Source organism: Musca autumnalis, unplaced genomic scaffold (assembly GCF_047663935.1).
Source record: "Musca autumnalis isolate F117 unplaced genomic scaffold, ASM4766393v1 scaffold_5, whole genome shotgun sequence".
Lineage (NCBI taxonomy): Eukaryota > Metazoa > Arthropoda > Insecta > Diptera > Muscidae > Musca > Musca autumnalis.
In genome coordinates, this window is record NW_027412088.1 from 192,900,313 (window position 1) to 192,927,786 (window position 27,474).

The following is a 27,474-nucleotide window of genomic DNA, read 5'->3' on the forward strand; positions in this document are numbered from 1 at the left end:
TTTAGACCCTTTCTGAAAGATAGGTTGCTTCCTTAGACCCTTTCTGAATGATAGGGCGCTTCTTTAGATTTTTTCTGAAAGATAGGGTGCTTCTAGAAACCCTTTCTGAAAGATAGGGTGTTTTTTTTGGACCCTTTCTGAAAGATATGGTGCCTCTTCAGACTTTTTCTAAAAGAAAGGGTGCTTCTATGAACCCTTCCTAAAAAAAGGGTGCTTCTATGAACCCTTTCTAAAAGAAAGGGTGCTTCTATGAACCCTTCCTAAAAGAAAGGGTGCTTCTATGAACCCTTCCTAAAAGAAAGGGTGCTTCTATGAACCCTTCCTAAAAGAAAGGGTGCTTCTATGAACCCTTCCTAAAAGAAAGGGTGCTTCTATGAACCCTTCCTAAAAGAAAGGGTGCTTCTATGAACCCTTCCTTAAAGAAAGGGTGCTTCTATTAACCCTTCCTAAAAGACAGGGTGCTTCTCTGAAACCTTTCTAAAAGAAAGGGTGCTTCTCTGAACCCTTTTTTAAAAGAAAGGGTGCTTCTCTGAACCCTTTTTTAAAAGAAAGGGTGCTTCTCTGAACCCTTTTTTAAAAGAAAGGGTGCTTCTATGAACCCTTGTTATAAGAAAGGGTGCTTCTATGAACCCTTGCTATAAGAAAGGGTGCTTCTATGAACCCTTGCTATAAGAAAGGGTGCTTCTATGAACCCTTGCTATAAGAAAGGGTGCTTCTATGAACCCTTGCTATAAGAAAGGGTGCTTCTATGAACCTTTTCTATAAAAATAGGTGTGCTTCTATGAACCCTTGCTATAAGAAAGGGTGCTTCTATGAACCTTTTCTATAAAAATAGGTGTGCTTCTATGAACCCTTGCTAAAAGAAAGAGCGCTTCAATGAACCCTTGCTAAAAGAAAGGGTGCTTCTATAAACCCTTGCTAAAAGAAAGGGTGCTTCTCTGAACCCTTCCTAAAAGAAAGGGTGCTTCTATGAACCCTTTCTAAAAGAAAGGGTGCTTCTATGAACCCTTTCCAAAAGAAAGGGTGCTTCTATAAACCCTTGCTAAAAGAAAGGGTGCTTCTATGAACCCTTTCTAAAAGAAAGGGTGCTTCTATGAACCCTTGTTATAAGAAAGGGTGCTTCTATGAACCCTTGTTATAAGAAAGGATGCTTCTATGAACCCTTGCTATAAGAAAGGGTGCTTCTATGAACCTTTTCTATAAAAATAGGTGTGCTTCTATGAACCCTTGCTAAAAGAAAGAGCGCTTCAATGAACCCTTGCTAAAAGAAAGGGTGCTTCTATAAACCCTTGCTAAAAGAAAGAGCGCTTCAATGAACCCTTGCTAAAAGAAAGGGTGCTTCTATAAACCCTTGCTAAAAGAAAGGGTGCTTCTCTGAACCCTTTTTAAAAGAAAGGGAGCTTTTCTGAACCTTTTTTAAAAGAAAGGGAGCTTCTCTGAACCCTTTCCAAAAGATAGGGTGCTTCTATAAACCCTTGCTAAAAGAAAGGGTGCTTCTATGAACCCTTGTTATAAGAAAGGGTGCTTCTATGAACCCTTGTTATAATAAAGGGTGCTTCTATGAACCCTTGTTATAAGAAAGGGTGCTTCTATGAACCCTTGCTATAAGAAATGGTGCTTCTATGAACCTTTTCTATAAAAATAGGTGTGCTTCTATGAACCCTTGCTAAAAGAAAGAGCGCTTCAATGAACCCTTGCTAAAAGAAAGGGTGCTTCTATAAACCCTTGCTAAAAGAAAGGGTGCTTCTCTGAAAGCTTTTTAAAAGAAAGGGAGCTTTTCTGAACGCTTTTTAAAAGAAAGGGAGCTTTTCTGAACCTTTTTTAAAAGAAAGGGAGCTTCTCTGAACCCTTTCCAAAAGAAAGGGTGCTTTTACAAACCCTTGCTGAAAGAAAGGGTGCTTCTCTGAACCCTTTTGAAAAGAAAGGGAGCTTTTCTGAACCTTTTTTAAAAGAAAGGGAGCTTCTCTGAACCCTTTCCAAAAGAAAGGGTGCTTCTATAAACCCTTGCTAAAAGAAAGGGTGCTTCTATGAACCCTTGTTATAAGAAAGGGTGCTTCTATGAACCCTTGTTATAAGAAAGGGTGCTTCTATGAACCCTTGCTATAAGAAAGGGTGCTTCTATGAACCTTTTCTATAAAAATAGGTGTGCTTCTATGAACCCTTGCTATAAGAAAGGGTGCTTCTATGAACCTTTTCTATAAAAATAGGTGTGCTTCTATGAACCCTTGCTAAAAGAAAGAGCGCTTCAATGAACCCTTGCTAAAAGAAAGGGTGCTTCTATAAACCCTTGCTAAAAGAAAGGGTGCTTCTATAAACCCTTGCTAAAAGAAAGGGTGCTTCTCTGAACCCTTTTTAAAAGAAAGGGAGCTTTTCTGAACCTTTTTTAAAAGAAAGGGAGCTTCTCTGAACCCTTTCCAAAAGAAAGGGTGCTTCTATAAACCCTTGCTAAAAGAAAGGGTGCTTCTCTGAACCCTTTTTAAAAGAAAGGGTGCTTCTCTGAACCCTTTTTAAAAGAAAGGGTGTTTCTCTGAACCCTTTTTAAAAGAAAGGGTGCTTCTCTGAACCCTTTTTAAAAGAAAGGGCGCTTCTCTGAACCCTTTTTAAAAGAAAGGGTGCTTCTCTGAACCCTTATTAAAAGAAAGGGTGCTTCTCTGAGCCATTTTTAAAAGAAAGGGAGCTTCTCTGAACCCTTTCTAAAAGAAAGCGTGCTTCTATAAACCCTTGCTAAAAGAAAGCGTGCTTCTATAAACCCTTGCTAAAAGAAAGCGTGCTTCTATAAACCCTTGCTAAAAGAAAGCGTGCTTCTATAAACCCTTGCTAACAGAAAGGGTTTTTTATGAACCCTTTTTAAAAGAAAGGGTGCTTCTGTGAACCCTTTCTAAAAGAAATGGTGCTTCTATGAACCCTTTCTGAAAGAAAGGATGCTTCTACGAACCCTTTCTAAAAGAAAGAGTGCTCCCAAAGACCCTTTCTAAAGAAAAGGATGCCTCTATATGCTCTTTCATAGCTCCTTAAAACTGTAACTGTATCGCCCTAAAGAATATAATCTCAAATCTTCTCTTACCTGCAAATCCGGTATTGTCTTAACTTGTTCCTCCAAATCTTTCATGCGTTTCAAACTCAAGGCCATTTGCTGGCGAATATTGAAGAGTGTTTGGGCATCAGCAGCTGGGGTGGTGGGAGTTGTTGTTGTTGCAGCAGTTGTGCCGGGTGAGACATTGTGATCCACCGTTGTTACCGTCACAGAACTGAATTTCTCCGTTGTTATGGAGTCTTGACTCGCTTCATGAACAGCAGTGCTTACAATTGCTGAAGATGCTGCTGGTAACGGTGATATGGGACTAGTTAAAGAAGATTTCACCAATGACTGTTTTCGAGGTGGTGGGGCCGGTGGTGTGGACGGTTGTGCTGAAGGGCTAGCGAGGCTTGCATTGCTAACCAACAACTCCTCCACCGGTGACTTGGCATTGGCTGCAACTGTGGCCTTAACATACGATTCATATTGCTGCTCGGCTGGGGAGAGTTTTTGTTGGAAGGCCAATGGTTTGGAGTAAATGCGTGATGATCTGGGTGATTTGTTGCCAGCTATACAGGAATCTGCAAGAGAAGAAAGGAAAATTAATGCAAATCCGCATTACATTAGCTTTATAGTCTCCCCGAACTTTTACAATTTTCTTGAACATTGACTCGCTGTATCAAAACTATTCGTATATTAAGTCTATCCATGGACACTGCTGGCGGCAAACTATTCCAGTTACTTCACACCAAAATGTTACCTAGCCGCATTTCTCTCTGTCTAACTCTCAAATTTTGAAAGTGGTTTATTTCGGAATAACTTATACACAGACAGACATACATACATAGTGCCGGAGATTTACTATGCCAAATTATTCATTAATGCAAAATTTATTCAAATTTTGCCATTCAAACTCTCAAAGTTGAACTTGTCTACCAAAGCAGAGCATAGTCTGGATTATAGTTTGGAATTGTTTCATTGTGGGCAAAGTTTATAGGGCGGAAATGTGTGTCACCGCCACCACATAAAATTCCAACTTATTTTGCCAAACTTTGCAAATGCTCTGCTGATAACACATTTTTTTATTAAATTGTTGTGGTCTTGGCCATGTTCGAAGTTTGTTTATTTTGTTTGGTTTCCAAGTTGCTACACTTGACAACTTGTCGTTGTTGCTATTATTTTTATGTTATAAAGAGATGTATTTGAACTCTCAATAAAAATTTATAACTGAATGAGATGATGAGATTTAAAGCCACTTGACAAGACTCTATCGAAAATTGGAGAGGAAATAAGATTTTTGTATAAGGTAAGCTTAAAGTGTTTGCAAAAATACGAGGAAAGGTTAATAAGGCTAGATAAGCAGAACATTTACAGCATGAGAATACCTACAGGTCTTCTATGGAAAGATTTTCAGGTCTACTATCAGAAAACCTACACGTCTTCCATAAGAAGATCTAAAAAAAAAGTAAAGAACTTCATCTGGTATTCTATGGACGGATCTGCAGGTTTTCTATCAGAAGACCTACATGTCTTTTATGGAAAAATATTCACGTTTTCTATCAGAAGACCAACAGGTACTCTATAAAAGATCTTCTGCGAGTAAAACTACTGGTCATCTATGGAAAAAACTTCAGGTATTCTATGGAAAGACCTTCAGGAGTTCTATGATAATATCTTTAGCTTTTCTATGAGAAGCCCTACATGTTTTCTAGGGGAAGATCTTCACGTCTTATATCAGAAGACCTATAGGTTTTCTTAAGAAGATCTTAAGATCTTCTATGGAAAGACCTACAGATCTTCTATGAGAAGACCCTCAGATCTTCTACGAGAAAATCCTGCGGTCATTTATGAGAAGACCCAGAGGTTTCTATGAGGTTTTCTATAAGAATCACCAAGGTATTCAAGGAGAAGACCTCCGGGTCTTCTAAGAGAACTCCCCCATCATCTTTAGGGCTGCTACAGACAAAAGAAGACATCATGAGGTCATCAATAAAGAATACAAAACCTATTGAGATCTTCCATAGAGAGCACAAAACCTGTTGAGGTATTCTATAGACAACGGAAGACTCCTTGGGGTGTTCTATAGACAACAACAACCTATTGACAACGCAAAACCACTTGAGGACTGTTATACATAAGAGAAGACCTCCTAATGTCATATATTGACATCAGAAGACCTCCTGAAGACTTCTATTGATAACAGAGGAGGACCTCTTTAAACAACAGAAGACCTCTTGAGGTCTTCTACAGAAAGCAGTGGATGATAAATGCCTCTTGAATTCCTCTATAAACGTCACAAAACCTCTTGAGGTCCTCTTTATACAACAGAAGACCTCTCCTGTGGACAGCAGAATATTTCTTGAGGTCTTCCATAGACAGCACAAAACCTCTTGAGGTCTTCTATATACAACAGAAGGCCTCTGGAGATCTTCTAAAGACAACAGAAGACATCTTGAGGTTTTCTAAAGACAGCAGATGATCTCTTGGGGTCTTCTATAGATAAAAGAAGACCTCCTCAAGGTTTCTATTGACAACGGAAAACCTCTGGAAGTTTTCTATAGAAAAAAGAAGTCTTATTGTGGTCTTCTATAGAAAACAGAATACCTTCAAAGGCCTTCTATGTAAAACAGTAAAGCTTTTGAGGTCTTCTATGGACTGCAGAAGATTACTTGAAACAATAGGAGACCTGTTGAGGCCCACTTTAAACAACGGGGTACCTCTTGAGTTCTTCTATAGACAAAAGAAGACCTCTTGAGATCTCCTATAGAAAACAGAAGATCTCTTGAGTTCTTCTATAGACAACACAAAACCTCTTGTGGTATTTTGTAGACAACAGAACACTTCTTGGGGTATTCTATAGAAAACAGAAGACCTCTTGAGGTCTTCTATAGACAAATGAAGAACTCTTGAGGTCCTCTAAAGACAACAGAAAACCTCTTGGGGTCTTCTATAGACAACTGAAGACCTCTTGAGGTCTTCTATAGACAACAGAAGACCTCTTGAGGTCTTTTATAGAAAACACAAGACCTCTTGAGGTCTTCTATAGACAAATGAAGACTTCTTGAGGTCCTCTAAAGACAACAGAAGACCTCTTGAGGTCTTCTATAGACAACTGAAAACCTCTTGAGGTTTTCTAAAGACAACTGAAGACCTCTTGAGGTCCTCTAAAGACAACAGAAGACCTTTTGAGGTCTTCTATAGACAAATGAAGACCTCTTGAGGCCCACTTAAAACAACGGGGTACCTCTTGAGTTCTTCTATCGACAACAGAAGACCTCTTTAGATCTCCTATAGAAAACAGAAGACCTCTTGAGGTCTTCTATAGACAAATGAAGACCCCTTGAGGTCCTCTAAAGACAACAGAAGACCTCTTGAGGTCTTCTATAGACAACTGAAGACCTCTTGAGGTTTTCTAAAGACAACTGAAGACCTCTTGAGGTCTTCTATAGACAACAGAAGACCTCTTGAGGTCTTCTATAGACAAATGAAGACCTCTTGAGGTCCTCTAAAGACAGCAGAAGACCTCTTGGGGTCTCCTATAGACAACTGAAGACCTCTTGAGGTTTTCTAAAGACAACAGAAGACCACTGGAGGTCTTCCATATACAACCGAAGACCTCTTGAGGTCTTCTATAGAAAACAGAAGACCTCTTGAGGTCTTCTATAGACAAATGAAGACCTCTTGAGATTTTCTAAAGACAACTGAAGACCTCTTTAGGTCTTCTATAGACAACAGAAGACCTCTTGAGGTCTTCTATAGACAAATGAAGACCTCTTCAGATCTCCTATAGAAAACAGAAGACCTCTTGAGGTCTTCTATAGACAAATGAAGACCCCTTGAAGTCCTCTAAATACAACAGAAGAGGTCTTCTATAGACAAATGAAGACCCCTTGAAGTCCTCTAAATACAACAGAAGACCTCTTGAGGTCTTCTATAGACAACTGAAGACCTCTTGAGGTTTTCTAAAGAAAACTGAAGACTTCTTGAGGTCTTCTATAGACAACACAAAACCTCTTGAGGTCTTCTATAGACAACTGAAGACCTCTGGAGGTCTTCTATATACCTCTTGAGGTCTTCTATAGAAAACAGAAGACCTCTTGATGTCCTCTATAGAAAACAGAAGACCTCTTGAGGTCTTCTATAGAAAACAGAAGACCTCTTGAGGTCTTCTATAGAAAACAGAAGACCTCTTGAGGTCCTCTAAAGACAACAGAAGGCCTCTTGAGGTCTTCTATATACAACCGAAGACTTCTTGAGGTCTTCTAAATAAAATCGAAGACCCCTTTAGGTCTTATATATACAACCGAAGATCTCTTGAGGTCTTCTATAGTTCACAGAAGACCTCCTGACGTCTTCTATAGACCACAGAAGACCTCTTGAGGTCTTCTTTAGTTCACAGCAGACATCCTGAGGTTTCTATGGACCTCTTGGGGTCTTCGATAGACAACAGAAGACCTATTGAGGTCTTCTATAGACAACAGAAGACCTCTTGAACTCTTCTTTAGAAAACAGGAGACTTCTTGAGGTCTTCTATAGTTCACAGAAGACATGCTGAGGTCTTCTAAAGACCACAGAAGACCTCTTGAGGTCTTCTATTGACAACTGAAGACCTCTTGAGGTCTTCTATCGACAACTGAAGACCTCTTGAAGTCTTCTTTAGAAAACAGAAGACTCTTGAGGTCTTCTCAAGACAACTGAAGACCTCTTGAGGTCTTCTATAGACAACTGAAGACCGCTTGAAGTCTTCTATACACAACCGAAGACCTCTTGAGTTCTTCTATACACAACCGAAGACCTCTTGAGTTCTTCTATAGTCTTCTATAGACAACTGAAGACCTCTTGAGGTTTTCTAAAGACAACTGAAGACCTCTTGAGGTCTTCTATAGACAACACAATACCTTCTTCTATAGACAACAGAAGACCTCTGGAGGTCTTCTATAGACAACAGAAGACCTCTGGAGGTCTTCTATAGACAACAGAAGACCTCTGGAGGTCTTCTATATACAACCGAAGACCTCTTGAGGTCTTCTATAGAAAACAGAAGACCTCTTGAGGTCTTCTATAGACAAATGAAGACCTCTTGAGGTCCTCTAAAGACAACAGAAGGCCTCTTGAGGTCTTCTATATACAACCGAAGACTTCTTGAGGTCTTCTATATAAAATCGAAGACCCCTTTAGGTCTTATATATACAACCGAAGATCTCTTGAGGTCTTCTATAGTTCACAGAAGACATCTCATCTTTAGAAAACAGAAGACCTCTTGAGGTCTTCTATAGAAAACAAAAGACCTCTTGAGGTCTTCTGTAGTTAACAGAAGACATGCTGAGGTCTTCTAAAGACCACAGAAGACCTCTTGAGGTCTTATATAGACAACAGAAGGCCTCTTGTGGTCTTCTATAGACAACTAAAGACCTTTTAAAGTCTACTTTAGAAAACAAAAGATCTCTTGAGGTCTTCTATAGTTCACAGAAGACATGCTGAGGTCTTCTATCGACAACTGAAGACCTCTTGAGGTTTTCTAAAGTCAACTGAAGAGCTTTTGAGGTCTTCTATATACAATCGAAGACCTCTTGAGGTCTCCAATAGACAACAGAAGGCTTCTCGAAGTACTTTATAGACAACAGAAGACTACTTGAGGTTTTCTAAAGTCAACAGAAGACCTCTTGAGGGTTTCTATAGACAAATGAAGACCTCTTGAGGTCTTCTATAGACAACAGAAGACATCTTGAGGTCTTCTATAGTTTACAGAAGACATGCTAAGGTCTTCTAAAGACCACAGAAGACCTCTTGAGGTCTTCTATAGACAATAGAAGACATATTGAGGTCTTTTATAGAAAACAGACAACCTCTTCAGGTCTTCCATAGAAAACAGAAGACCTCTTGATGTCTTCTATAGTTCACAGAAGACCTCCTGAGGTCTTCTATAGACCACAGAAGACCTCTTGAGGTCTTCTATATACAACCGAAGACCTCTTGAGGTCTTCTATATACAACCGAAGACCTCTTGAGGTCTTCTATGTACAACCTATATACAACAGTACCTCTTGATGTCTTCTATAGTTCACAGAAGACCTCCTGAGTTCTTGCGGTCTTCTATACATCACAGAAGACATGCTGAGGTCTTCTATAGACCACAGAAGACCTCTTGAGGTCTTCTTTAGAAGATAAAAGTCCTTAAAATCCTCTATAAACATCACATAACCTCCTGATGTATTTTATATACAACGGGAGACCTCTTGAGGTCTTCTATAGACAACAGAAGGCCTCCTGAAGTCTTCTATTGACAATAGAACACATCTTGAGGTCTTCTATACACTACAAAAGACCTTTGAGGCCCTCTTTAAACAACAGAGGACTTCTTGAGTTTTTTATAGACAACAACAATCTTTTGAGGTCTTCTAGAAAAGACCACCAGGTCTTCTATGAGACAACAGCCCCCACGTCTTCTATTAGAAGTCCCCTAGGTCTTTTTTAAGAATACCCCCAGGTCTTTTGTAAGAAGACTCCCAGGTCTTCTATGATAAGACCCCCATGTCTTTTATGAGAATACCCCCCAGGTCCAACAGGTCTTCTATGAGAAGACCAACAGATCTTTTATGAGAAGACAACTGGTCTTCTATGCGAATACCTCCAGGTATTTTATGAGAGGATCTCCAGGTATTTTATGAGAGGACTTCCATGTTTTTTATGAGAAGGCCTCCAGGTCTTCTATGAGGAAACCCCTTGTCTTCATGGGTAATCATTCCGACCTTCATCACTGTAAACCTCTGGTACTGTTAACCACGTTTTTTCTTCTATTGTTTTTTTCTATTTTATTTTGATGTTTTGTTTCTGTTGCCATGATTCGTTTTGATACGATACGCTACCATTACTTCATTCATTCACATACAGCTGCTAACGTCATGTCGGATATTAGTGTGTTTTGCTTTTTTGGAAGGGGGCCATTGAGTTAAATTGACTTTGAACTGATATCAATCGAGCAGAAAAACTTGCCTATAGGGGCAACCACCAACAAAAAAGTTGCAAGTGTCATGAATTTATTGGAGTATGATTGCGATAATTATGCGAAATCAATGCGGCAAACGAAAAAAACCAAACAGCCAGCCGACCACAAAAATATATCGAAATAAAAGATAAGACCCGCCGGCCGTTACTAATTAGCTGGGAATTTTATCAATTAATTTTTCTCCATGTTGTTGTTGTTTTGAGGTGGCGACAGAAGCATTGGATATATAAGTGGATAATTTTTTTTTTCATTTTATTGTCAAAAGAGCTATCTTATTACTATTGAAAATGCCTGCGAAGTTTGATTCGATGTATTAGAAGACGTAATAGGCTGATCATATCTCGAAAAATTCGGTAAAGAGACAGCTAATGGAAGACTTAAGTCGAAATTGGACGACTAAACAAATAGTATCATAAATATTTCAATGGAGAATAAAATGAAGAGAACTGAAAAAAAACTGCAAGGGAAGGGTGATGTTCTAGTTGCAGCCAAATGAAAGCAAAAAAAGCTGAACGGACCCTAAATGCATATTGGTAGACCAATCAATAGGAGAAAAATACATGTAGGCTGTTGTTTGAATTAAAGGAAGAAGTTGTCTGAAGGCGTAAAGATTTAAAGCCTCGGTACATACGCAGCATGACGTTCTTGCTTAAGTCATTTCTGGTAAAAGACTAAACGTCAATTTACTTCGAAGTTGTTGCGGCCAGTTTTGACTTAAGCAACATTGCCAGGCTCCTTATACCCAACTATACTTATGACAATTTTGGATTAAAATTAACCTAATATCTAAGCCAAAAAACCGATTTAACTCCAAAAACTTTTGTATAAAAATAATCATAAATATCATTGTTTGCATAATCTCTATTTTATAACCAATCGTAAATTCTCTATACAGTGAGTGCCACAAAATTTTTATAACTCATAAATCGTTCAAAAACCACTTAAAAGCTTCATAATATATCTTCATCCGAATTCATAAGCAAATAATCCAACACTAAGTCTTTTATTCATAAAAACTGGAAACCAACAATTATCTTCTTCGACTAACAAAACATAAGCTTTGTAGAGAACACAATGAATTGAATCATAAATTTTCAAAATTTTTATTTGTTTTGCAAAAGTGTTTAAATCTTCTTTTATCAGCCCAGACAGATGAAAAGAAGCGGAAAAAGAGCTGTTAAAAAACGCACTTAAATATTAATTATGTTTTCGGGGGAGATTTGCGATTGTATATCAGTTCTGCTTAAATTGATATTTTAACTTTCAATTATACTCGTATTTAGTTTGAAGTTTCAACAGAATATAAGCAAAAGTGTGGAAGTACCACAGGTCAACAATGAGAAATCCTATCAAAATTCTATGAAAAGTCCAACCTAAATATTCTACAGGGCCTAGAGGTCATCTTGCAGAAAACAAAAATAAATAAATGACTTTTATGAAAAGACCAATAACTTCTCTATATCTAGAAGTCTTCTATTAGAAGACCCAGACTTCTCCTATAACAAGACTACAGATCTTTTATTAGAACACTTACAGCTCTTCTATTAGAAGATCGACAGAACATCTATGATAACACCTAAGGGTCTACTATGAGATGGCCTTGAAGTCTATTACGAAAAGATCTAAAGCGCAGTTTATATACCTGCAGGGTACCTAAGATCCACCAATGTGAAGAGCTAAGTGCCTTCCATGAAAAGATCAAGACATCTTTCAAAAGAAGATCTAGTGACTCATAGGTCTTGTATAAGAAAACCTACAAGTATTCCATGAGAAGACTTTTCCATAAATAACAAGTTTTCTATGAGAAGAACTACAGGTATTTTAGAAAAAGACAACCACGAAAAGTCCCACAGGTTATGTAAGAAAAGCGCACATGTCTTCAATGGGAAGACCTACATACTTTACCTTATAAGACCTACAAGTCTTCCAAAAGAAGACTAAGACTTAAAATTCGTCTATAGGAAATCTGCAGGTATTTTTTGGGAAGATCAGCAGGTCTTCTATGAGAAGATAACAAAATCTTCTATTCAAGGACTAACAGATCTTTTATGGGAATACTTATCTACATGTCTTCAATGATAAGACCTTTCAGTCCTCCATGAGACCCTCTATAAGAACTCCTAGAAGTATTTTACAAGAAAGATGAAAGGCCTTCAATGTGGAGACATAGAGGTCTTCTATGTAAAGACCGACAGGCTCCAGATAAGAAGATCCAGAGGTCTACTTTAAGAAGGCCAACTGTTCTTCTTTAAGAAGACCAATGGGACTTCCATACGTGCGTTTTTTTCTATAAGACTACGTATGGGGGGACCAACAGATCTTCTATGAGACCAAGAGGTCTTCCTAGAGGTCATCCATGAGAAGACCTAAAGGTCACCTCTATGAGAAGAGCTACAGGTCAGCAATGTGAAGTCCTACCTGACCTCTAGGGGAAATCTAACAGGGCCGCTCCATGAGTAGAGCTATGAGAATACCTACTGGTATTCAGCGAAAAAAAGTAGAGGTACTCCGTAAAAAAACCTACTAGAAATGTTCTACTTGACTATTAGGACGCCTTCCGTGGGAAGACTTTCTAGAGGTTTTCTATTGGAAGACCTTCTGCTTATAGCTCGAGGTCTTCTATGTGAAGACCTTCAGATCTCATAAAAACCCTAAATGAGAAGACCTATAGGTACTTATGAGAAGACCTAGAGGTCTTCTGTGAGAAGACCTAGAGGTCTTCTGTGAGAAGACCTAGAGGTCTTCTATGTGAAGACCTTCAGGTCTCATAAAAACCCTAAATGAGAAGACCTATAGGTACTTATGAGAAGACCTAGAGGTCTTCTACTAGAAGACCTAGAGGTCTTCTATGAGAAGACCTAGAGGTCTTCTGTGAGAAGACCTAGAGGTCTTCTGTGAGAAGACCTAAAGGTCTTCTGTGAGAAGATCTAGAGGTCTTCTATGAGAAGACCTAGAGGTCTTCTGTGAGAAGACCTAGTGGTCTTCTATGAGAGGACCTAGAAGTCTTCTATGAGAAGACCTGGTATTCTATGAGAAGACCTAGAGGTCTTCTATGAAAAGACCTAGAGGTCTTCTATGAAAAGACCTAGAGGTCTTCTATGAGAAGACCTAGTGGTCTTCTTTGAAAAGACCTAGAGGTCTTCTGTGAGAAGACCTAGTGGTCTTCTATGAGAGGACCTAGAAGTCTTCTATGAGAGGACCTAGAAGTCTTCTATGAGAAGACCTAGAGGTCTTCTATGAGAAGACCTAGAGGTCTTCTATGAGAAGACCTAGAGGTCTTCTATGAGAAGACCTGGAGGTCTTCTATGAAAAGACCTAGAGGTCTTCTATGAAAAGACTTAGAAGTCTTCTATGAGAAGACCTAGTGGTCTTCTATGAAAAGACCTAAAGGTCTTCTATGAAAAGACCTAGAGGTCTTCTATGAGAAGACCTTGTGGTCTTCTATGAGAAGACCTTGTGGACTTTTATAAGAAGATCCCAAAGTCTTCCTTGAGAATATCCTGATGTCTTTTATGGGAAGATCTAGAGGTCTTCTATGAGAAGATCCTGAGGTCTTCTATGAGAAGATCTTGTGGTCTTCTATGAGAAGACCTTGTGGTCTTCTATGAGAAGACCTTGTGGTCTTCTATGAGAAGACCTTGTGCACTTTTATAAGAAGATCCTAAAGTCTTCCTTGAGAATATCCTGAGGTCTTTTATGGGAAGATCTAGAGGTCTTCTATGAGAAGATCCTGAGGTCTTCTATGAGAAGATGTTGCTGTCTTCTATGAGAAGACCTTGTGGACTTTTATAAGCAGATCCTAAGGTCTTCCTTGAAAATAACCTAAGGTATTTTATGGGAAGATCTAGAGGTCTTCTATGAGAAGATCCCGAGGTCTTCTATGAGAAGACCTTGTGCACTTTTATAAGAAGATCCTAAAGTCTTCCTTGTGAATATCCTGAGGTCTTTTACGGGAAGATCTAGAGGTCTTCTATGAGAAGACCTTGTGTCCTTCAATGAGAAGACCTTGTGGCCTTCAATGAGAAGACCTTGTAGTCTTCTATGAGAAGACCTTGTAGTCTTCTATGAGAAGACCTTGTAGTCTTCTATGAGAAGACCTTGTGCACTTATATAAGAAGATCCTAAAGTCTTCCTTGAGAATATCCTGAGGTCTTTTGCGGGAAGATCTAGAGATCTTCTATGAGAAGATCCTCAGGTCTTCTATGATAAGATCCAGAGGTCTTTTATGGGAAGATCTAGAGGTCTTCTATGAGAAGACCTTGTGGTCTTCTATGAGAAGGCCTTGTGGTCTTCTATGAGAAGGCCTTGTGGTCTTCTATGAGAAGACCTTGTGGTGTTCTATGAGAAGACTTTGTGGTATTCTATGAGAAGACCTTGTGGACTTTTATAAGAAGATCCTAAAGTCTTCCTTGAGGATACCCTGAGGTCTTCTAAGAGAAGATCTCCTATAAGAAGATCCTGAGGTCTTCTATGAGAACATCTTGTTGTCTTCTATGAGAAGACCTTGTGGACTTTTATAAGCAGATCCTAAGGTCTTCCTTGAAAATAACCTGAGGTCTTTTATGGGAAGATCTAGAGGTCTTCTATGAGAAGATCCTGAGGTCTTCTATGAGAAGACCTTGTGCACTTTTATAAGAAGATCTTAAAGTCTTCTTCTTCTATGAGAAGACCTTGTGGTCTTCTATGAGAAGACCTTGTGGACTTTTATAAGAAGATCCCAAAGTCTTCCTTGAGAATATCCTGATGTCTTTTATGGGAAGATCTAGAGGTCTTCTATGAGAAGATCCTGAGGTCTTCTATGAGAAGACCTTGTGGTCTTCAATGAGAAGACCTTGTGGTCCTCTATGAGAAGACCTTGTGGACTTTTATAAGAAGATCCTAAAGTCTTCCTTGAGAATATCCTGAGGTCTTTTATGGGAAGATCTAGAGGACTTCTATGAGAAAATCTTGAGGTCTTCTATGAAAAGACCTCGTGGTCTTCTATGCGAAGACCTTGTGGACTTTTATAAGAAGATCCCAAAGTCTTCCTTGAGAATATCCTGAGGTCTTTTATGGGAAGATCTAGAGGTCTTCTATGAGAATGGAGAAGACCTTGTGGTCTTCTATGAGAAGATCTTGTGGTCTTCTATGAGAAGACCTTGTGGTCTTCTATGCGAAGACCTTGTGGTCTTCTATGCGAAGACCTTGTGGTCTTCTATGAGAAGATCTTGTGGTCTTCTATGAGAAGATCTTGTGGTCTTCTATGATTAGATCTTGTGGACTTTTATAAGAAGATCTTAAAGTCTTCCTTGAGAATATCCTGAGGTCTTTTATGGGAAGATCTAGAGGTCTTCTATGAGAAAACCTTGTGGTCTTCTATGAGAAGACCTTGTGGTCTTCTTTGAGAAGACCTTGTGGTCTTCTTTGAGAAGACCTTGTGGACTTTTTTATCCTCAGGTCTTCTATGATAAGATCCAGAGGTCTTTTATGGGAAGATCTAGAGGTCTTCTATGAGAAGACCTTGTGGTCTTCTATAAGAAGGCCTTGTGGTCTTCTATGAGAAGGCCTTGTGGTCTTCTATGAGAAGACCTTGTGGTCTTCTTTGAGAAGACCTTGTGGACTTTTTTATCCTCAGGTCTTCTATGATAAGATCCAGAGGTCTTTTATGGGAAGATCTAGAGGTCTTCTATGAGAAGACCTTGTGGTGTCCTATGAGAAGACTTTGTGGTATTCTATGAGAAGACCTTGTGGTCTTCTATGAGAAGACCTTGTGGACTTTTATAAGAAGATCCTAAAGTCTTCCTTGAGGATACCCTGAGGTCTTCTAAGAGAAGATCTCCTATAAGAAGATCCTGAGGTCTTCTATGAGAACATCTTGTTGTCTTCTATGAGAAGACCTTGTGGACTTTTATAAGCAGATCCTAAGGTCTTCCTTGAAAATAACCTGAGGTCTTTTATGGGAAGATCTAGAGGTCTTCTATGAGAAGATCCGGAGGTCTTCTATGAGAACACCTTGTGCACTTTTATAAAAAGATCTTAAAGTCTTTTCTTGAGAATATCGTGAGGTCTTTTACGGGAAGATCTAGAGGTCTTCCTTGAGAATATCCTGAGGTCTTCTAAGAGAATATCTCCTATAGGAAGATCCAGAGTTCTTCTATGAGAAGATCCTGAAGTATTCTATCAGAAGACTTAGAGGCCTTTTAAAAGAAGATCCAGAGATCTTCTATGAAATAACCCTGAAGACTTCTATGAGAAGACCTAATGGTCTTTTATAAGAAGAACTTGTGGTCTGCTATGAGAAGACTTTGTGTACTTTTATAAGAAGATCCTAAAGTCTTCCTTGAGAATATCCTGAGGTCTTTTACGGGGAGATCTAGAGGTCTTCTATACGAACATCCTGAGTTCTTCTTTGAAAAGATCCTGAGGTTTTCTTACTTCTGTGAAAAGACCTAGAGAATTTCTAAGACAATATCCGTACATCTTCTTTAAGAAGATCTTGGTCTATTCTAAGAGAAGACCTAGATGCATTTTTAAAGAAGCTCCAGAGAAGAAGATCGGGAGTTCTTCTATGAGAAGACATAGAGGTCTTCTTTGAGAAGACCTAAAAGACTTTCATGAGTAGACCTAGAGGCTTTCTATAATAAGATCCAGAAGTCTTCTGAGGGAAGACCTACTAGAGAGTTTTATAAGAGGTAACCCACTATAGTTCTTCTTTGAGAAGATCCAGATGTCATCTATGAGAAGATCCAGAGGACTTTTATGAGAAGACCCACTAGAGGTCTTCTATGAGAAGATCCAGAGGATTTCTATGAGAAGACCCACTAGAGATCTTCCGTGAGAAGATCCAGTTATCTTCTATGAGAAAATCCAGAGGTCTTCTATGACTTAGATAGCTTTTATAAGATGACCTTGAGGTCTTCTTCGAGAATGTCCAGAGGTCTTCCATGAGAAGTCCCATACGTCTTCTGTAACAAGACTTAGAGGTCTTCTCTGAGAAGACATAGAGATATTCTATAAAAATACCTGAAGGCCTTTTTTAAGAAGATTCCGACGTTTTCTATAAGAAAGCCCTAGATACCTTCTATAAAAAGATCCAACGGCCTTCTTTGAGAAGATTTAGGAGATCCAGAGGCCTTCTTTGAGGAGATTCAGACGTCTTCCATGAGAAATCCTATACGTCTTCTGTAACAAGACCTTGAGGTCTTCTGTGAGAAGACCTAGAGATATTCTATAAAAATACCTGAAGGCCTTTTGTAAGAAGATTCCGAGGTGTTCTATAAGAAAGACCTAGAGACCTTCTATAAAAAGATCCAACGGCCCTCTTTGAGAAGATTTAGAAATCTTCTATGAGAATACCTTGAAGGCTTCTAATGATGATCCAGAGGTCTTCTTCGTTGAAAAGATTTTGAGGTCTTCTATAAGAAGATAAAGAAGTCTTCTATGAGACAATCCTGAGATCTTCTATGAGAAGACCTAGAGGCCCTCTATAAGAAGATCCAGAGATCTGATCTGAGAAGAATATGAGAAGACCCTCAAGTCTTCTATGAAAAAAAATTGAATTGAAACTTTTTGAAGGTCCTAGATGAGAAGACCTAGAGGTCTTCTCCAGGTCTTCCTGGGGTCGAAAAGACCGCCATGTATTTTATGAGAAGACCTTCAAATCTACTATAAGAAGACTTATAGAACGGTTACACTAGAGTTTTTTGCCGGGTTAACCCACTTCGAGAGGATTTATTTGACGTTTGCGCTATGGAATTGACATTTGAAATCAAAACCCACTGGGTTAATCCGGTTTAGTGTAACCGGAATATTAGATGTCTTATATGAGAAAACGTAGTGGCTTTGTATGAGAAGGCATAGAGGTCCTACAGCAGCGTTAGGCAAGAGGGCGCACACGTGCTCTCAGTAAACCAATAGAAGGCATTGTGACTCACAAGAGAGCCCATGTGCTCTACGTGAGCGTAAATTGGTTATCGCTCACAGCCTGTGTAGATGCTAACACAAAAAATTTCTATGCCTCACTCTGCAGTAAACGGTTCTCTCTCCACACACAATTCAACTAATTGAAAAAGCATACACTCACACAATGACAACCCCAAAATTATGCAATATAAATAGATGGTGCCTATCACTCTCCTACAGCAGTTATCGGTACCAATACAAGTGAAGTATGTACGGCAAAGGTAGGCATTGTGACTCACAAGAGAGCCCATGTGCTCTAAGTGAGCGTAAATTTGTTATCGCTCGCAGCCTGTGTAAATGCTAACAAGTTGTGAATAAGAACAAATTTACGCTCATTGAGAGCACAAGAGAGACCCAAAAATAGTCTCTGCCTCACTCTGATGTACGGTCACACACATACGACATCGAGAGCGTAAATTTCGCTCTCTTCACTAACATCATGTGCATTGATGTCCAAAATAAATGAGAAAGAATTGATGGGAGAGAAATGTCCCTATGTTAAACAACGGCTGACATGGCTCTCATTTGGATTTGTTATTCTCTGTTGTTACGACAACGTGCAGGCGTGTACATCTAGGATCATGTGGCTTAATGCATTGCTAAAATTAAAAATCATTGAAAAAAGTGACGGTACAACCTTCCTCATTGACTTCTGAGTGAAGACTAAATGGTGGCTGTTTTGTTGTTACTCTCATCAAGGTCATGTGTGCCCCTTTTTGCCGCATGCTGAAGGTCCCCTACGAAAAGTCATGCAGGTGTTTTATGTAAAAACTTACAGGTTGTGCATGAGAAATTCAAAATCCTTCTGTGTGAAGACCACAATGTCCTCTGTGAGATGAACAAAGTCATCCATGAGCCTTCTCATAGAGGACATTTTGGTCAGGTCTTTTATGGAAATTCCTTCAAGTCTTCTATGAGAAGTTCTACAGGTCATATACGATAAGACCTATGTACATCTTCTATTCCGAAATCTTGATGTCTTCTATATGACGACCTACTAGTCGTCTATGAGAAAACCTGCTGATCTTCCAAAAAAGATATACTGAGCTTTCATTAGAGGAAACCTGATTCCAAAAAAGATATTTAGAATACCTTTTTGTCTTATAAAAGAATATCGCAAAAACACTCGAAACACTTACATTCATGCCACCATGATTTCTTGGGTTTCCTTCTCAATGTGACGACACCATCCACTGAATTCTCAGCTATCTGTAACCGAGTAGGTGATCGCTTCTTTTGACGTTTCTTTATTTTGTTCGATGATGAAAACATGATCGGCTTATCAGTTGCACTTGTCAATTTATGAAATAATATTTATTTTTTACATTTTAATATTTATTTTTTCTATATTTCCAATCGGATTTTAGTAGTTTCGTAATAGTTGATTTTTTTTCTTTTACAATTATATTTATTTCGAAATTTTTAATTAATTTTAGAAATTCCTTTTTGGTAGCATTTCAAAATGTATTATTTTTTAATCCACACTTTTCGTTAAATTTCCTACGCGTTTATTTTTCGAAATCATCTTCTGAAGCACGTTCGTCGTTTCGAAAGTTTTCTGCAAACTAAATCATTTGAAGCGAACAGATCTTTGGAACAAATCTCAAAATCCAAGCACAACAGTAGCACAAATATTGATGAGATGAAGGAGAAAAACTTACATATGTATGTATGTAGGAAAAGTAACTTGAATCTTCTTTTTCTCGATTATTATTTTAATGTATTGTTGTTTTTGCTGCTCTTGTATTTTGTTTAATAACAACCTGAGTTAAAAATACAAAATCAAATTTGCAGATAATTAACGCCACTGCTCTCTAAAGTTCTCTTTTGAAAGTTGCGATTATAGGAGGTATGACATAGAGTTGCCATTTCAAAATGTGGCTATTCTTAGAATCTCAAGGAAAATTAAAAATGTGAATTTTTGAAATTTGAAAAATAATAGTCAATTTTCAGATTATTCTGATGGACCTACATATAAATGAGGCAGTTGATTGTCTTGCCTTGTATGAGGGTCACTATTGGTGCTAAGCTGTAAGATATGGACTCATTTTCTACAGATCTTTCCCATACGAGTACGATTTTAGCTAAAATATACGTAATTTTGTAATAAATATTACGGCGCCACCTATATTTCAAATTTTATACAGTTTTTGTCTAAGAAAGACGAGGTGAGCATATTTTTAGGCGATGTGTTAATAATAATTATGATGGCATAGTTTTAACAAAAAAACTATTCAATCATTTCAATAAGGACAATGTCAATTCCTTTGGCCAATTTTCGAAATTGTTGGACCATAAATTATATGAAAACGGTATAACGGCCGAAATTTCTAAGACGACTTGAAACCAAATTCATTCGAAATACCACCAATTTATATTTTTGGAAAAATATTTAATTAATTTTTGTTTTCAATGAAAAGAAAATTTCCGCAATTCAAACTAATTTGGTTCAGATTCGTCCAGGAGAATCGTAAATTTTGTACTTTATTTTTGGTCCAAAAATGACCAAAAATGGCTACTTAGCTGGTAACTCAGAGCACTCACCACAACCATTATAATAATTTTGTTACGTTTTTTACACAATCGAAAGCGCAAAGCAAAATTATTAACAAAACTCATTAAACAATTATCTCTGGCTGTTTGTTCACAGGCTGGCTGTTCGGTTGGCTCTTCTTTCCCACAGCTTAGCTTAACTTAGCAGTTGATGCTACACTTTCGCAGAATTTAAGAAAATTAACTCACCGCTAGAAACTGAAGCTTCTTCCATTTCATCTGCTTCTCTTACTATATGAGTGAGTAGCAAGTGCAGTGTGGAGTGAGAAGACTCCGTAATTATTTTCATATTTGGTTCACAATGGACTTTGTGTTTTTTTTCATTGCTAAATCTTTACCTTGCCCAGATAAGAAAGTCAAACAAAATTGTTTTGCTTTTTCGAAACATTTGTAGACAAACAAATGAAGATTATGACAGACAGCCGTGTTTGCCTTTTGACTGACTAATAGACCTACAAACATATGTATGTACACATGTATGCTGATGCTCGTGGCTTAGTATCTTTGGGAAATCAGTCTAAACACAAATGTTGAGGAGGTGATAATTGAAAGAAGTTCAAATATCTTTTGCTTTACATGTGATTTATTATAGCGGAGCTGTAGCATGGTTTAGATCAACTCAAATAGAAGAACAAAACAATTAAAAGAATTTGTGTAAAAATAAAAAAAAATTACCACAAAAGTTGCGCCGGCCGCGAGGACAAACTTCTGCTTAAAAAATATGTGTAAAGAGGTGTTCTTTCAATATAAGATAATCTTAAGAGGCTTTCTTTCCATGCAATACTTTCTGCGGATGTCTTCTCTCAGTACGAACCCCTTTTGACATTCAAGAGAAAGCCCTCTAACAAAGCCTTCTCTCAATATAAGTCTCCCTAAGGATGTGTTCTTTCAATATAACATATAATATCAATATAAGACCCTCTAAAGAGGCCTTTTCTCAAAAGAAACCCCCCTAAAGCGATTCTCCCAGTAGAAGACCATCTAAAGCTGCCTTCTCTCAACAGAAGACCCTCAATATAGGTATTATCTTAATATAATGGCCTCTACAGAGGTCTTTTCTCAATAGACAGCCCCCTATAAAGGTCTTCTCTCAAGAGAAGACCCTCCTAAGAGATCTTTTCGCCGTAGAATACCCTCTAAGCTGGTCTTCTCTCAACAGAAGACCCTTCATAGAGATCTCCTCACAACAGAGAACCCCCTAAAGAGGTATTGTTTCAATAGAAGTTCCTCTAAAGATATTTTCTCTTAATAGAAGACCTCCTAAAGATAACTTCTCGTAAAAGAAAACCCTATAAAGATATATTTTCTCAATAGAATTCTCTCTATAGAGGTCTTCCCTTAACAGAAGACCCAAAAAAGAGGTCTTCTCTCAATAGAGAACCTTCTGTAGAGACTTTTCCCACAGTAGAAGACCATCTATAGAGGTCTCCTCTCAACAGAAGATTTTCAATAAAGGTCTTCTCTCAACAGAAAAGACTTAATAGAAATCTTATTTTAATAGAAGACCCTCTATAGAGGCATGTTTTCAATAGAAGACCTACTATAAAGATCTTCTCCCAAAAGAAGACCTTCTAAAGAGATCTTTTCGCAGTAGAAGACCCTCTATGTAGGTCTTTTCTCCACACAAGACCCTCTGTGGAGCTCTTCTCTCCACAGAAGACCATCTAAGGTGGTCTTCTCTAAAGGAAGATTCTCTAAAGAGGCCTTATCTCAATAGAAGAATCTATAAATTGGTCTTCTCTCAATAGAAGACCCATTAAAGTTTTGCTCGTAGCAGAAGACCCTCTAAGAAGGTCTTCTTTAAACACAAGACCCTCTTAAGATATCCTCTCTCAATAGAATACACTATATAGAGGTCTTCTATCAACAGAAGACTCTTCCCTCAATTAGAAGACCCTCTAATGGGTTTTTCTCGCAACAGAAAAACCTCCTTATGGGACTTCTCTCAATAGAAAACCCCCTAAAGAGGTATTGTTTCAATGGAAGTCCCCCTAAAGATATTTTCTCTCAATAGACGACCCCCTAAAGATAACATCACGTAAAATAGGGTATTTCTCAATAGAATGCTCTCTATAGAGGTCTTCCCTTAACAGAAGACCCAAAAAAGAGGTCTTCTCTCAATAGAGAACCTTCTGTAGAGACTTTTCCCACAGTAGAAGACCATCTATAGAGGTCTCCTCTCAACAGAAGATTTTCAATAAAGGTCTTCTCTCAACAGAAAAGACTTAATAGAAATCTTATTTTAATAGAAGACCCTCTATAGAGGCATGTTTTCAATAGAAGACCTACTATAAAGATCTTCTCCCAAAAGAAGATCTTCTAAAGAGATCTTTTCGCAGTAGAAGACCCTCTATGTAGGTCTTTTCTCCACACAAGACCCTCTGTGGAGGTCTTCTCTCCACAGAAGACCACCTAAGGTGGTCTTCTCTAAAGGAAGATTCTCTAAAGAGGCCTTATCTCAATAGAAGAACCTATAAATTTGGTCTTCTCTCAATAGAAGACCCATTAAAGTTTTGCTCGTAGCAGAAGACCCTCTAAGAAGGCCATCTTGCATCAGAAGATATCTTCTCTCAATAGAATACACTATATAGAGGTGTTCTATCAACAGAAGACTCTTCCCTCAATAGAACAGAAAACCCTCCTTATGGGACTTCTCTCAATAGAAAACATCTAAAGATATATTCTCTTAATAGAATACCCTCTTAAGAGGTCTTCTCTCCACAGAAGACCATTTAAAGTGGTGTTCTCTTTACGGAGTATTTTCTAAAGAAGTCTTCCCTCAAAAGAAAACCATATAAATAGGTATTCTCTAAATAGAAGATCCTCTAAAGAAGACCATTTAAGGTGGTCTTCTCTTTACGGAAGATTCTCTAACGAGGGCTTCTCTCAATAGAAGGCCCTCAATCGAGGTCTTATCTCAACAGAAGACCCTCTAAAGAGGTCTTCTCTCAACAATAGATCTTCAAAAGGGATAGAGGTCTTCTCACAACAGAAGATCCTCAATAGATCTCTCAATAGAAGATCGTCTAAAGAAGTTTTCTCTCAATAAAAGACCCTCAAAGAGGTCTTTTCTCAATGTAAACCCCTCTAAATAGGTCTTCTCTCTACAAAGGACCCTCTAAGGTGGTCTTCTCTTAACAAAAGACTCTCTAAAGAGGCCTTCTGTCAATAGAAGACCCTCTAAAAAGGCCTTCTCGCAACAGAAGATCATCTATAGACGTCTTTTATCGAAAGAAGAAGGGATTTTCTCGCAACAGAAAGCCTCCATAGATGTTTTCTCTTAATAGAAAATCGTCTAAAGAAGTCCTCTCTCAATAGAAGACCCTCAAAAAGGTCTTTTCCCAAATTAAGACCCTCTAAGCATGTCTTCTCTCAACAAAAGACCCCCTTGTCTTAACAAAAGACTCTCTATAGAGGCCTTGTCTCAATAAAAGACCCTCTAAAGAGGTTCTCTCCCAATAGAAGACCCTCTAAAGAGGGGTCTTTTATATAGAGGTCTTTTATCAAAAGAATGCTCTCTAAAGAGGTCTTCCCTCATAAGAGACTCTCTAAAGAGGCCTTCTCTCAATAGAAGATCCTCTATAGAGACCTCCTCTCCACAGATGACACTAAAAAACGGTAAAACCCTCTATAGAGAACTTTCGCAGTAGCAGACCATCTATTGAGTTGTTCCATCAACAGAAGTCCCTCTATAGAGATTTTCTCTATACAGAAGGCCTTCTATAAATATCTTCTCGCAGTAAAATACCCTCTTATGAAATCTACTCTCAATAGAAGACCCTCTAAAGGGGACTTTTCTTAACAGAATATCCTGTAAAGAGGTGTTCTCTTAATAAAAGACCATACAAAGAGGTTTTCACTCAATAGAAGACCTTCTATAGAGGTATTTTCTCAAATGAAGGCCCTATATAGAGGTCTTTTCCCAACAGAAGACCCTCTAAAGATAACTTATCGTAAAAGAAGACTCTCTAAAAAGATCTTTTCTCAATAGAATACTCTCTATAGAGGTCTCCTTTTAACAAAAGACCCAAAATAGAGGTCTTCTATCAATAGAGAACCTTCTATAGAGACTTTCCCACAGTAGAAGACCATCTTTAGAGGTTTTCTCTCAACAGAAGATACTCAGTAGAGGTATTCTCTCAACAGAAAATACTCTTCTGGCAGTGGAAGATCCTTTAAAGAGATCTTTTCGCAGTAGAAGACCCTTTATGGAGGTATTCTCTCCGCAGAAGACCATCTAAGGTGGTCTTCTCTAAAGGAAGATTATCTAAGGAGGCCTTCTCTCAATAGAAGAACCTACAAAGTGGTCTTCTCTTAACAGATGATCCACTAAAGAGTTTTGCTCGTAGTGGAAGACCCTCTAAGAAGGTCATATTGTAGCAGAAGACCATCTAAGAAGGCAATATGCTGCAAGATCCTCTAAGAAGCTCTTCTCTCAACAGAAGACCCTCAATTAAGGTCTTCTCTCACCAGAAGATCATCTATAGAGGTCTTTTATCAAAAGAATGCTCTGTAAAGAAGTCTTTCCTCATTACAAGACCCTCTAAAGAGGTCTCCTCTCAATAGAAAACCCTCTATAGAGGTCTCCTCTCCACATATGACACTCAAAAACGGTAAAACCCTCTATAGAGATCTTTCGCAGTAGCAGACAATATAAAGAGGTTTTCACTCAATAGAGGTATTTTCTCAAGAGAAGGCCCTTTATAGAGGTCTTTTCCCAAAAAGAGGACTCTCATCATCTCGCAGTAGAAGACCGCCTAAGGAGATCTTCTCGTAATAGAAGACCCTCTAAGGAGGTCTTCTCTCAACAGAAGACCATCTTAATAGATCATCTCTAAATAAGAGACTTTATATAGAAGCCTTCTTTTAATAGGATACCCTCTATAGAGGTCTTCTCTCACCAGATGACTATCCATGGGGGTCTTCCCTCAATAGAAAACCGTCTAAAAAGTATTCTCTCAATTGAAACCCTCTTAGGTATCTTCACTTAATAGAAGGCTCCCTAAAATATCTTCTCTCATTTAAAGAGGTCTTCTCACAATAGAAGACCCCGTAAGGAGGTCTTCTCACAAAAGAAGACCATATCAAGAGGTCTTCTCTCAATAGAAGATCTTCTCCCAATAAAATACTTTCTAAAGATGTTTTCTCTTAATAAAAGATCCTCTCAATAGAAGACTTTCTATGGAAGTCTTTCCACAATAGAAAAGTATCTTAAGAGATTTTCATTAATATAGGGTTATTTATCTACTAGGTCTCCTCTCAATAGAAAACCCTCTAAAGGAGTCTTCTTTCTATAGAACCATTTCTATTGATTTTTCCTCTCTCAATAGAAAACCATCGGATCTTCTCATAGTATACTAATATCGTAAGGTGTATTTTCTCGATAGAAGATATCCTTTGAAGTCTACTATTCTCAATAGAAGGCCCTCGAAAAAGTCTTCTCTTATTAGAAGACTCCCACAGGGGGAGAAAGCTTTCCAAAGAGGTCTTCCCTCTGTAGAAAACTTTCTAGGGCGTTTTTTTCAATATCTACAGATATATTTTCTTCCCACAATTGAAGATCCTATTAAGCTGTCTTTCCACAATACACGAGCCTACGAAGAAATTTTCTCTCAATTGAATACTCTCTAAAAATCGTCTCTCAATAGAAGACCCTCTATAAAGATATTCTCTCAATAAAAGATTTTCTAAAGAGGGTTTCTTCTTCTTCTTCTTTCTTCTTCTCTTTCAGCAGCCCTTCTCACAACATAAGGCACTCTAACGATGTCTTATTGCAACAGAAAATCCTACAAAGAGGTTTTCTCTCAACAGAATACCCTCTGCGAATGTGAAAAAGTATCCACCCACCACCGAAGGGGCTTTTAAGAGGATCTTCTATAATCGTTTTTGATCTACAAAAATGCACTCTTAGGAGGCATTTATAGGGAGAAAAACTGGTTTAGAGCGTTAACTGTAAAAAAAAGTGTTTATTTTCGCCTTGATTAGATCGTCATTCTAAAAATGTCTCCTAATAAGAACCACTGAGGAGGTACTCTGTCTAAAGATGTCTTCCACCGAAAAACGATAACATGGAGGTGTCTTCTAGAGGTAGTTTTCCTGTAGGAAAACTTATTCTATACTGTCTGCTATCTAATGTAGCTTTCTTTGAGGGTCCTCTAAAGAGGTCTCCTCTCAATAAAATATCCTGCAAAGCGGATCATCTGAATAGAGTTGAACTCGTAGAAAAGCCTTTTCAGAGCTCATATTTCTGAAGAAAAATTTCAGAAGGGAATTTCTCCCATACATTGTCCTTGGAAGGCAACTCCTAACTGCAGCTGACCATTTGGATGGGTATTATATATAGGTATATATAGAAACGTTTAAAAGATCTGCTAAATATGCATGATTTCTTCGACCTATGGGAATCCGCTGAAGATCTTTTGAAGATATCTGAGGATCTTCATTGATTTAGTCCATCAAAGAAACTACATCTCCACAAAAAATGGTTTCACATTGAATTAGCATTGCTTTGATGTTGATGGGCAAATATTTATTTCCCTTTTTGGCCGGTCGGCCAGTTGTAAGTAATTCTCTCACTGCGGAATTGTTGTGTCTGTTGTGCAAAGTTGCCAAAATGCGATCTAAATTTGATTTCAACAGCATGTCGTTAAGTTAACGTCAAAATACTTTGGCCGTTTTCTTTCTTTACTTTTGTCACATAAAATTGTCATCGCAAGACCTAAAATAAACATCAATTCGTGATGCATCAACGCGATGAGTGTGAAATCAATAGAGATGTGTGAAGTAGTATTTGCTGGCGACAGCTTGACAGGGCTTTAAAGGAATGAATTGTTGAAAAGATTTGCAACATAATTTCATTTGACAAAAATTACAAATTTCCATAAAAAAATAAATTAAAATTCCATAAAATTGCAGCTGTCTGGGAGAACAAAAAAACCCAACTTTTGATTGCCAAAAA

At 38.2% G+C, this 27,474-nt stretch overlaps 1 protein-coding gene across 6 annotated transcripts in view; it reads right to left on the reverse strand.

Moving 5' to 3' along the window:
* The window catches only part of Kank (KN motif and ankyrin repeat domain-containing protein 2 kank), a 190,253-nt gene that overhangs the window by 16,802 nt on the left and 145,977 nt on the right, over nucleotides 1-27,474 (reverse strand). For 5 of the 6 annotated variants that reach the window (XM_073957540.1, XM_073957538.1, XM_073957539.1 and 2 more), the window contains one exon: nucleotides 3,065-3,597. In XM_073957540.1, coding sequence (XP_073813641.1) covers nucleotides 3,065-3,597 — 533 coding nt within the window. Of the gene's footprint in view, nucleotides 1-3,064; nucleotides 3,598-19,102; nucleotides 19,531-27,474 lie in introns of those variants that run through there. The other variant, XM_073957541.1, reaches the window with a different exon arrangement.